The sequence below is a fragment of the Leuresthes tenuis genome, unplaced genomic scaffold, assembly GCF_036924035.1.
Source record: "Leuresthes tenuis unplaced genomic scaffold, fLeuTen1.0.hap1 SCAF_13, whole genome shotgun sequence".
Lineage (NCBI taxonomy): Eukaryota > Metazoa > Chordata > Actinopteri > Atheriniformes > Atherinopsidae > Leuresthes > Leuresthes tenuis.
This window is the reverse complement of record NW_027325367.1, coordinates 15,000,745-15,013,457: the sequence shown is the minus strand read 5'-3', so window position 1 is coordinate 15,013,457 and position 12,713 is coordinate 15,000,745. Positions and strand designations below refer to the sequence as shown.

Genomic DNA, 12,713 nt, shown 5'->3' with positions numbered 1-12,713 from the left:
ACAGGTATTATTAACTTGTATGTTTAAATATGCTAATAAGGTTCTAATTAAATGTGCAATAGTTTGCATAAATATTCATGAGACAAAATGATGTAAAATAAACACCAAAAAGGGTTGTGTGTATTTGTTTCCACTCTCCAGGAAAGAAACCTAAAATGCCAGAAACTACCAGAGCATTCTGGTAAATGATAAACATACAGTACAGAGCCATTTCTGGTAAATATTTTGGGATTTTTGCTCCATATAGATGTTTAGGGGGGTAACTTCACTTTCTGAAAATGATTCAATCAACACTGAATTCCTCCTAATGCTTAAAAGATTTGTAATATTATTGCTGATTGCCTTTAAGCCTCTTCTTCAGGATAATCGTTTTTGTGCACTCACATTTCTCCAATGTGCAACGATAATGAGCACAAACACAACTGTAACTCGACCTTTATTAACCTCTGACCAACAGGGACCTCACCTTCAGCGGTCAGAGGGGGCACACGCTGAGTGGGCCCAGTTGGTAACCTTTATGAGAGAAGAGGTGATGATGTGTAGCAGGGAAGATTAAAGAGGCTAAATTCTTCAGACAAAAACAGGAGGAGGAAGAAAGAAAGAAAGAAAGAAAGAAAGAAAGAAAGAAAGAAAGAAAGAAAGAAAGAAAGAAAGAAAGAAAGAAAGAAAGAAAGAAAGAGAGAAAGAAAGAAAGAAAGAGAGAAAGAAAGAAAGAAAGAAAGAAGGCAGGGAATTAAAGGAAAAGAGCTAAGAGGAGCTTGATTCAGAAGATAAGTAAGAAGTTGAGTGGAAATATTGGTGGAAGAGGTTATGGGTGAATGACTAAGTAAGATGATAAATAGAAGATGGGATAGATGGATGAATGGGTGGATGCCTCAACACATGGCCCCAGGGAATCAGCCATTATACATGCAACTGTCACTCAAGATTAGAGGCATAATTAAACTCCTGTCACACTGCGTGGGGCTTGAATGTGCGTGTGTGTGCACGTGTATTTGTTTGCACATGCATGTGTGTACCTGTGTGTTGCTTTTCTTGGTGTATGTATGTGTGTGCGTGTGTGTGTGTGTGTGTGTGGGAGGAGCAGACTGTGACAGAGATGGATGGTGAGGGGAAAGCAGGCCATTATGTTGTATAGCTAAAGCAGTGATAGCCTCTCCACCTCAGTGTCTGTTTAAGCTGCTGGCCATTTTATAGGTGTGGCGCATTTGACCCCCTGGTACAATCAAACACACTAATTCTCCTACTTTTAATTGGGATCTAACTGCTTGTTTTCAAGAGCATTTGGCTGCTTCATTTGGCTGTCGTCCATAACTGGAATACCTCCTGCTGAACTGTAGCCACTGCAGGAAAAACACAAGACAGATGAGCAACATTAAGTGTCGTTTAAAAATGAGGCGCACTCCTTCTGAAGCAATTTCCTGTAATTTACACGTGAGCCATTTCAATAACCTCTGTCTTGCACATATTAAAACTTATCAGTAAACCTTTGAGCCTTGATTTAAGGAATGAGAAATTATCTTAGAATTAACATCTTGACAACTCAAGCAGGACTCCCCAAGGACACAGAGAGGGAGCACTCTCATTCTGGTGAGATTATGGTGGAGGGCCATGCCCGTGAGCAGCTGCACACCGACCAAAGCTGCATCTTTCGCTGTCTGTGTTTGTGTTTGAGAGAGTGAAAGAAACCCGCCGCTCCCCCGCCGAGATGAGCACCAGCCTCAACAAGTCAGCCAGCAGCAGCTACAGCATGGGGGAGAGTCGGGGCGCTTGCCTTCAAAATAAAAACTTCAAAGACTTTAAGGACTGAATCCATACACAAGTTTGCTTCACAAATAGCATGCATTTGCACTCGGATTATACAACCATCAGTGTAAATAAATGCCGTTATATAGAAGAGCGTTCGATATCTTGGGAAGTAAGGACTGTGGAGCTCAGAGTGATCTCGGGCACATCTTGGTGTGACTTTGGTGGACAAATTAACATGATCTTGTCTGGGCAGATACACTAAACAGACACATAAGTGAATAGATGCAATCCAAAATGGTGATGCCTCATGATCCACCCGACAACAAGCACAGCAGCATGCCATAAATCACAGATATGTCCTGTGTAATGATGCAGTATATATGATCCATTACTCTGCTGGCTTTAGGGAAATCTGGCATTTGAAAGCCTTTTTTTTACCTCATTTATCTGATTACAATATGGACCAAAAGAAAATTCAAGTAGCTGCACGTAAAGCAAAGTCCCACAGTGAAATGCTGTGATTGGGTGATACAACGTGTATTAGGAGGAGGTCTATTCATAATTAAAAATAATCCTAACTTATTGACTTTTTCAATCAATTTTCAAAGGATTTTGGTTTGTTATGAATGCATTTAATCTTTACGGTAGAAGCTGAAACTAAAAAGACCAGTTTAATCCTAAAATAGACCCACTTTTTTTTTCAAAAAACTTAATTCACTCAGTGTCAGCTAAAAAAACAGTAAAAACCGAATGATTTCTAATAAAATAAAATAAAATAAATTAAAAAGATTTATAGAAAATAAATTGTCCCCAATGCCAACCTTCCATAATTGATCTCTGACCGCCTAAAGGTTTTTGGCAACTTGTTCATATGAACAAGCTAGTTTTCCATTCTACTGATGCTGTGCTCTGTTCAGTTATCTGAACAGTTTCTACCCATCGTGAAAAAAATAGAAAATGTCAAACAACAGAGACACAGACAGACAAACATGCCACACCAGAGGGTTTGCTTCACAGAAACATCAGGGAAATCTTCTGAAAGTGGAAGGCACTTTCAAGATCTTAACTGGATAAAAAATTGATCTACTGGCTGGCTTCAGCCATCACATCAGCACAGTTGAGATTGGTGAGATGAGATGGTGATGAAGATGGTGAAACCCAGCTCCTGGCTTGGAGCCCATTACAATATAATCTTGTAATGTCTAAACAGTATTTAAGACAGATACCATACATTTGCATTCTGTTATAACATCTTTTCACTCACCTATCTGACTGCCTGGCTCTCATGTGTGACTAAATGACAAGTGGCTGAGGATGTCGATCTTTTGGGTAAAGCCGTTAACAGACGAAAGGGATTGTGTGTGGGTGTGCAGGTGTGTGGATGTGTTCTTTTGTGCTTTAACCTCTGTGAATCAAACAGGAAATAAAGTCCTGCTTGATTTCCAATACTGATCTGCTGCTTAGTATGAGTCACACCGTGATTCAGGTAAACACAGAGTCGGGGGAAAGTTCAATTGAGTGTTGTGTTTACAAGCACTCTCGGAGAATTGTGGCTTCTTAAGCCAGAGACAAGTGGTGAGATGTGCATTACTGTGAAAAAGTCTTGAGCCACCCCTCATTTGTTTTTATACTGCCAGGAAAATATGGATTTGCTTCAGTAATTTATGGAGCACGAGTAAACATGAATGGAAAGACAGCATGTGAAGCAAAAACAGATTCTATTTAGTATGGTATGAGCACCTTTGTTCTTCATAACAGCCTCAACCTCAACAGCCTCAACTTTGTTCCATTCTCTGTCAAGATACTACTTCTATAATGCTGAGCTCCAGATCCCATAAAATGGGTTCAAAGTTGTCTGTTATATGTGTAGACACAGCACTCATGGCTTCACACACTCAAACTGTCCTCTGAAAATGAGTGAAAAAGCAGCCAATATCCAAAGAAAAACTTTGGGAAACCTTCAGAAACCCTGGAGAACTGGAGAACCCAAACCACTCAAGACCACTTTAAAAGATTACAAGCAAGTCTGTCTCTGTGGAAGCAAGTTATAAGTGGGCTTTTACATTACAATGTGTATCTATGAAGTTATGCAAAGTTAAGCATACCCAAACGGTGCTTGACGTCGTCTAGTTTAAATAGCTGTCATTTAATCGTTGACTTCTTCTGAAAGCCAGGCATGCCGTGCTATTATACGACTAAAATTGCAGATTAAGCTCTTTGATTTTGAAAATCTGCACCGGAACGGCAGCGTGGTAATGTGGTGTTTGACTTGACAGATGGCAGGCGGGAGACGCTCCTCTCGGCTGTCTCTCTCGGTCCGTTGGTCCATCCCGGTTCCCATTGTCTCTCCCTTTTTCACTCCTTGAAGACAACCCCCGAAACGACTAACTAAACTTCGCCGTTATTTCGCCTCTTGTGCGTTGCGTTTTGAGACTTAACCCGACAACGAAAATTCAGAGCCCGAAATTTGTTTTTTCTTAATGTTTTCTCTTTTTCTTTCTTTTGAAAACATGATTATGGCAGAAATGCCCTCACTGTAAGGGAGACGGCTGCGAATAAACCGACCGGCGGCAAAAACGGTGTGGACCTGATGGGGAGATGAACTGCAGGAGGGGGACTTATTATTCACAAGAGCCACTATAATCATCTTCCAGTGGCTGTTGACATATCACAACACCCTCGCAACAAATTTTGTTCCCATTGTCTCACCGGATAAAAGCACAGAATTTAGAGTAAAAACTGAGACGCGGCTCTGGAGACAGGACAGCGGTGTTTGGGTGAGGATGTTGCCGCTACATGCCCGTTACTTCCCCTGAGAGAAGAGGAGAGGAGCTCGTCTGAGAGAAAAGCCAGGGACCCTTTTCACTTGTTTTCTCCATCCCGAAACAAATTAAGCTGTTCCAAAACAGCCAAATGCAAGTGGCGCTTAATCGGATTATGAAGCAAGATATGTAATCTGGGGAATATCACCAATCTCTGTGTTTCTTTATTCTGTGTCAGAGTGGCTGCGATGCAGGACTGAGTCAGTTTAACACTGATGAGGATGCGTCTAATCGAGGTGGTCATTAAGCGGACTAACTAGTCCAGTAAGTGGTGCCTGAGCAGGTGGACGCAAGTGCAACCTTAGGAGTGCTTTACAAATCAGATATTTCTTTTGTTTGTTGTTATTGTTGTTTTTTTTTTAGACTAAACCTTGATGATCAGAAATCTGAATGTGTTCAGTGTCCCTTAAAATGCTCCACATCAGCTTCCAAACTGTGGATACATAAAGAACAGCTTGTGGACTTGAATTGTCCTGTCTTTGATCCCCGGCTGTGTGTGTTGGAAATCCAGGGGACCTCTTGGGGCTCTTAGCAACTTGTCCATCTGAATGAAGTAGACACCTTTGAGTCCCTTGAGCCCCAGAGAGCACAGGGGCTGCGCTCTGCTCTGTGAGGCTGGGCAGCGAGTGCTTCTACCTGGGCTGCCGGCCAACCAGACGGACCCTCAGGTGTTGGGTGGGTGGGAGGGCTTTTGGATTGTGAAGGAGAGATTTGGGAGTTTTCCAGAGTTTCTGCTCCACGTGGACCACTGCAGAGAAGGAGCAGGACGTCATGGGGTGCTGTAGTGGCAGGTGTACCTTGGCCTTCATCTGTGGCATGCAACTGGTAAGTGCTAAGATTACTATTGATCCTGTACGGGGGGTGATCGATCAGGAGAGAAAAAAAAGGTTGTTTTTGAAAAAAAATACTGCAAGAGCTCAACACATAAACAACTTATCAAGGCGAATCAGCGAAAGACACATCTTCATCTTGGGTGGATGGATTTAGAAGGTCAGCATTTCAGCAGTTGATGGGTGTGTAAAAGGTCATGATACAAGGTATAATTTTGCCTGAGAAGCTGATATGCTGTTGACAGCAGGTTTAAGACTGTACCAAGAGTCCACACAGGGCTTTGATTAATGGGACGCGGGAAATGATAGATGCCGACCTTGGAGAAAAATGTGGTTTGGGTGCAACGCCATTAAGTGCATGTGACATGTAGAGAACAATGTACAGACAAAGTGAAGGCAAAAAAAGGACTTCAACTCATGGCACCTCTCTTTCCTCCCTCACCATCTGTGCAACTGGGAATTGGTTCCAGTCTAGACGACAGGGAGGAAGGGATGGGCTGCGTGCATCCATGTGAGGATGTGCGAGCACCAGCATAAGCAGTTTGATTGGTCCTGTCTGCGTCATTTCTGCATATTAAAAAGAAAATCCGCCCCACAACTTTTCAGACTGGCTTAGTCGGTGACCCGCTGCTACATGTTTTTTTTTAAGTTTAATTTTCATTCAACCGGAAAGACTCTCCCCAGTTTTCCAACAATCGTGCAGGGAAAAATCCAACACAGAAAGAGCAGATAAACTCAAAGCAGCAGTCGCTTTTTTGGGTTGGGGACAGAATGTCTTTTTGTGTGTGTGTGTGTGTGTGTGTCAAGTTTCTCTCTGCTACTGCATTACTCCCTGTCCTCTCTGCCACTCACTGAACAGACTGCAATCAAGTCACCTGCCATTCCCGTCTACATGGTCAAACCATGTGGAGCAGGACCATATTTTGACATTTGTGGCAAATGATTAGTCTTGCTCTTGTAAGAGCTGTGCTACTGGAGAGGGTCACATGTTGACCCACTCATATTAGATTTAATCCCAATCTCAGAGAAACTTTCATACAAATGTAAATATATATGTAAATTAATAAGCAATTTTCTGAGGAAGTAGGACCTCAGGTCTCAGGAGTGGGGCAACGCACACGCTTGTTGTGGCTGAGGGGGAAGTGGAACATGCCATTGCATGAATGTGTGCGACACGACGAGGCGATTATAAAATGGTAAAAACAACAACAGCAAAAAACAGTGTGATGTGTGTCCAGCAGTGTCTTGTTCTAGTTGCATGCACACTGAACTACATGAACTACAAAGTTAAACGTAGCCATCTGCACCTCCAGGGAAACTGTAGACTTTGGTACAACGGTGGCTCCGGCAGATGAGTTCATTTTGAGTGTTTTTTTTTTGCGGTAACAAGTCTGGAGAGGATGCCTTTATGGGAACATGGAAACAGTGTGTGTTTTGGTGCTGATTTATTCATCCATTTCTTCCTTTCTCCAAACCGCTGCTGGAGTGATGTTGAAGCAGTGGCAAGCTAAATATGCCATAGTACAAGTAGTGCTAGGAGCAGGAATTGCCCCACTTTGATCTTATAAATAGCATTATCAATCATTATTATTAGATGACATGGTTCCTTGTTAACATTTATGATAACAGTTGAAGCATTTAGATAATAAAAACATACTGTATATATATTAACAAATTTTGTCATATTATTCCACTAGAGAGTTGATGAAAATGCAATAGTTTTGCATGTTGGTACTCAGTGTACTGCAGTGTTTTAAAAGGAAATGTCTTAATGAGAATTGATTATACAGGAGCTCCACTGTACTCCTCGATGACAGCTGTTCTAACTTGCAAACAACTTTCACATCTTAGAATATGAACATTTTGGTGATGTGTTGGCTGTCTGTTTCTCCCCCACTTTTACTGTCACAAATTAAGCCCCCACTTGGGCCATGCGTTAAACCAAAGGAGCACCACTTCTGTACACGGTGTGCAGTACATACTGTACAAGAAATCCAGGCACAGTCCTCAACAGGCTTCGGCAAGATGCTACTGTTAGAGGATCTTTTGTTAGACTTGCTCTCTTTGTGGGCTCAGAAACTGAGGACGTACTGTGATATAGAATGTGACATTGTGCATAGCATGTGTACAGATGCATAAACATGAAGACAATTGCGTGTGTTGGGACATTCTCAGCTCATGCAGTCACGTATAGTGAGCCTGTGTGAACTGAGGACCTTTTGTCGTGTTGAATAAGACACTATGACAGACTCCATGTGTGTTCGGTACAAAGGAAAAAATTTGGAAAATCACCTAATTTACCATAAGATGCTATGTATATGACCCTTGTTGTGAGAGTGAGTGCTTGTAAAAGGCCTATTGTGGTGTGAAATAGGACGTCGCTGGTCACATTTCCATTAGACATACAGCTGTGGAAGTGAAGATGTCTACATCAGAATGCAAATGAAAGTGCCACATGTGGTGCGCATGCACGAAACACGCCACTGTGCTGTAAATGGCGATGCTGGGTGATATAAAGGGAGTATGCGCGCTCGCGTGTGTGTGTTTGCGTGCTTGTGAATGAGATGCTGTCACAGAGATAGTCATTGTGTCTAATGCAGTGGAACTAATGCTATGCCATAGTCAACAACATGTTTTGCTCTGTTAACTGTTGTAATAGCTAAGCCAGCTGATACCAGCACAAGCTGAGCTGGAGCTCTAACACTACTGTATGTTACAGCTCAGTAAGGCAAAATAAGCCCTGTTGCATTTGGGGTCTCCTGATGATGAAATCCACGTCTTCACTATTAGTGACATTTCTACACTCTTAGAGTATGGATATCTTGAAATATGAATGTTTTTTTTTTTTTTTCAAACCGTTGCCAGGAACCAAAGTTCCCACCATTCTTTGTTGTGAGAAATCTCACTGACTGCAAATTAACAGCTTATTTTACTCTGCTTAGGGCCCGCTGCTGGAAGTAATTATTTTCTGCTGTGTGAGCTTCCACCTAAGAGGTGACCTCACAGAGAAAAATTCAAACAATTCTGGTCAGTGTGTCTTAAGTATATGGTCAGTGTTAAGTCTGGTCAGTGTGTCTTAAGTATATGGTCAGTGTTAAGTCTGGTCAGTGTGTCTTAAGTATATGGTCAGTGTTAAGTCTGGTCAGTGTGTCTTAAGTAATAGAACTGATGGCTTATGTAACTTAACAGCAGTTTTGTCTCCTGCTTCATTAGCTGGGTTAATTGCAAAGAATTCATGTCACTACAGGTGAGCAGAGATCAATGATCCACGGTTGGAGATATCACTACTTCACAGCGGACGTCACTAAAGTGCCAAACATATTCAGTCAAACCTGGTGAATTTTTGCCTGCTTTCGGTACAGATTAGCGTACGTAGAGTATTCATTTATACTGGGGTTTTTAGGTCATTTTAATGTCACCAATTAGTTTAAATAGAGTTGCTCTCTGCTTTTTACAAGTAATATATTATAGTCATGCTCAATAAATCTGTCTATGATATTTTCCATAAACTACTTCATAATTTTCTAATTTGTCTGCAGGGGTCTGTTTCAGCTTTTTTAAAATCTGTTCTTGACATCAAATTCTTTGGATGGGTTGTGCTAGAAACATTTTCCATTAAGATATAGGCTTGAAATCAGGGCGTGTTATCAATTATATTTTATAGAGCTTTTCACTTGCAGTATAGGGTCGCAGTATGAGCAGCTCTATGAATATTCAAATCATCTCCGTCTCTATCCACACAACTAAGCAGCTCACCACTGCTTATCCCTGAGCTTGATATTTTGTTTAGGTCCCCTGCATGACAGGAACCTCAACCCGTGAACGGTGGAATGTGTCACAGCTAATCATTTATAATTTTAACCCCGACCATTTTCTTACAACAACTAAGCCTAATTATGCAAATGACTTCTAATCCCGAATATATATTTTTAACTCCAACTCGGGTCGCCAACATGGGAATGTTTCACTAAACTGCTGTTTCTTGGCTACATGTGTGTATTCACACCACTGACCTCTCTGTTGTGGAGCTGAGTTATTTATTATCTTTAAACACAGCTGGTCTGTGTCTGGTAATGAACATAAGTATACACTTCTGTTTTAATGAATAGTCAAATTCAGTTGAAATGAACTGAAAATCATCAATCATGATCATAATCATCACTACAGGTAAGCTATATCTATACATCTATACATACTGAAGCTACGGTAGAAGATGTATTTTTATTTGCATGAAGTCAGCATGACAGGTTGAAAATAGGCACCACGCCAAATCTCTGAACGCCTCGTGGCTTCAGCAGCCAGTGTGGATGCTCTAATTTGTTAACACGGGTCCTGAAATGAAAATCCTCACATTCCGCACACGCATCGCTTCTGGTGCGAAGCCAGTGTAAGACCTCTGTCCGCCCCCTTCTGCCTCCCCCTTAATAGTGTCTTTATCGTCGTGTGGTGATAAAGCGAAGGTTGATGCCATGAGGCGAGCAGTGAGGTGTCGAACATCAAAGTCATCATGGAACGAGACATTAAAAATCTTTCCATCATATAGCCAGATGTCAGATGTCGATGTCATCTTGTAGGGAGACGTAAGCAGCATCTCAGAATTGAAAAATGAGTGAGGAAAACTCAATAACTACTATTATTTTAAGCCTTTATAGTGTAACTGCACGGTTTTGCAGTGTGGACTATCACATGCTCTGTTGTGAGAACAGGTTGCATTATCATTGCTCTTATGGTTTTTTCTGTCAATCAATAATAATAGACATATAGTTTCAGGTGTTTTTTTTTAAAGGCCGACAACCTAAACTAAAAAGTATGATATTCAGAGGAAAACACTGATTGGAGGATCTGGAAGTTGGTGATTTATGGCTATTTACATGGTTTTAGGAGATGTATTCTGAGAGCGTTGCCTATTTCTCTCTAATTTGACAGAAGAATGGCACTCTTGCTTTGCCAAACTTACACCTGACAGTAAATCTGTTACAGCCTATACCCATTCAGCTTTGCCTCTCACAAATTCTTGACACATGGGTTTACAGCCAACACGACTGTCTAGAAGTTGCAAGTCCAATCTCTTTTAACCAACTGAGACTTTACATCTCGTTTGTTTAATCCCTAGAGACTGTTTGTTAACTGAGTAAAGTGACTTTCTGTCAGCGTGAGGTTGTCAGACAATCGCAGACACCAATAAGTCTGTGCCTAGCCAAGAAATAGTCCAGCACCATTAAAGAAACGAGATATGACATTTATCCTGCTGACACATGAGTGGTTTCAGTCATCTCCTCCCCAGTAACTCCACAAACAAGCAAGTTCATTTATTCCCTCTTCAAATTTTAGAGTTAGGCTATTACAGTGTTTACTCAAGGGTAGTGTCATGTAACATTACACGCAGACTGTAAAGGGCTACGATCAAAACAAAGAGAAGGGTTAGAAATTTGGATTGAACATAACAAAGCAAATGAGAATATAACAGGTTAGATGGTGTTTTTGCCAGCGCCTTTGATCACACGGCCACCCACGCACACAAACACACATACATAGATCCATTTGATGTCACCGGTGACTCACTGTCAGTGCCAATGGTTGAGGTCCTCATGGCTATATCAGTCCGCAGCACCCACCAGCTGCTGTCACAAAAACGATGACTCAATCATCCAAAAGAATAATGGGTAACAGAACTGTTACCTATCAGTAACTGTTGGCTGCTTCAGTCGAGCTCGGGCAGACGGCTCGTGGGTGTTTGATGTTGATAGAGCTTTAATTATGTTGTTGGTGTGTACGTTAATTGAAAAGAGTAAATGGAGTAAAATTATAGGCTTGTAATTCAGTATAGTGAACAGTTGCAGGGAGACAATAATTCATAATCCAGCAGCAAAGTAGGTGGATAATTAATCTTTTAGAATATGAAACAATATAGAGCAAGACGCTGTCAGATGGTTGTTTGGAGCAGGCGTGCTCAACTTTCCGAACAAAACAGAAAGAAGCAACATAGCCTAAATTGCTGAAAAAGAATGTTTTTTTTTTCTTTCTAATATACTTATTTCAACATAAGGATTTATACATGGAACACAAATCTAGTCTGCCTCAGGCTATCTGAGACATTGTGTTTGTCTGTCTGTGGCAGTACATTCTTGTGACATTTCCACCACTGAGGGACATAATGAATAATTTACTCCTTGGAAGCAATGACATGAATACAGAAACGGTATCTCTGCATGTGTGCCGTGTGAGTTACCTGATTGCAAAACGGCGACTGTGCAGTCATTCCACCTCAGACGTCAATACTTATCCAAAACGCTTTTTGAAACGCAAAGCACACAAATAAATCAGAGCTGTTACGCTGCAGTTCTCAAAAGTGGTTATGAATTTTCTTGCCTTCAACATTACAGGCAAGCATCAATTACCATAACAGAGGATATAAAGAAAACATTTCCAGGTGACTTTGGTTTATTAACTGCTGTAGAATTGCTTTGCAGATTGGCATAAATGTCCAGTTATTGAGGTTTTGCAAAAGTCAGCAGGATTCTGACTCAATTACCCTATCGTTTCATGAGATACTATGTCATGGTTATATTTACAATCTGTGTGCATGTCATGCTGTTCGTTTGTCGGCATTTCAAAGGTAATCCACTTTGAGAAGGCATCTCCTGCTCTGTGGCAACAAGTATGTTCTTCAGTCTTTCTTCCTCGTTGCAGCAACCTGGTGAGAAAAAAAAAGGCTTTCCTGTCCTTTATGTCCTTTATGTGCGACACAGCTTTCAACAAGGGCTGTACACAATCTCAGCTTCGAATCCATAGATTTCCTTTCACATTTTTCTTTTTCACAGATCCAGTTTGTCAGCCTCTCTTGCCCCAGGTCTCTGTCTTTTTATACATGCCCACCCTTCGTGTTCCTGTCTTCCTGGCTATTTTCGTGTCTTTATTTGCCTCCACCTTGTCTCTCTTTATTTCTCTGCTGAGATGAATGCAGCCACCACACCTTGACCAGCGACTTTACTAGTGGCCTGCTCAAAGCATTTGAATAGCATCTAAACAAGTTTTCCCTTGCTGGTCCTGATGAGGTACATGTAGTTCCATCAGTGGAGCTCAAATCTCGTAGATCTGTGCCACCTGCATTCATGTTGTTCGGGTTGTTCTTGTTTGGGGTGTACTTTTCTGGCTTTCACTTATCAAAAAAGATCAGTCTGTTAAGAAGTGCTGGCTTTTTGTAAAATTGGCCACTTTAAACGCTTACATATTTTGCGTTTTTTTTACATTTTGGACTGCGATTTTGTGAAGGTGTTAATTAGCTGTTTCTGATCCCATTATATAGTGCTGT

At 41.3% G+C, this 12,713-nt stretch overlaps 2 protein-coding genes across 2 annotated transcripts in view; both read left to right on the top strand.

Annotated features, from left to right (window-relative positions):
* Positions 1-12,713, top strand: part of coq8aa (coenzyme Q8A, genome duplicate a) — a 294,959-nt gene that overhangs the window by 204,931 nt on the left and 77,315 nt on the right. The window lies entirely within an intron of this gene.
* Positions 5,266-12,713, top strand: part of nkain2 (sodium/potassium transporting ATPase interacting 2) — an 83,790-nt gene continuing 76,342 nt past the window's right edge. The window contains exon 1 of the mRNA XM_072362631.1: positions 5,266-5,396. Coding sequence (XP_072218732.1) covers positions 5,343-5,396 — 54 coding nt within the window. The 5' untranslated portion in view covers positions 5,266-5,342. The remainder of the gene's footprint in view (positions 5,397-12,713) is intronic.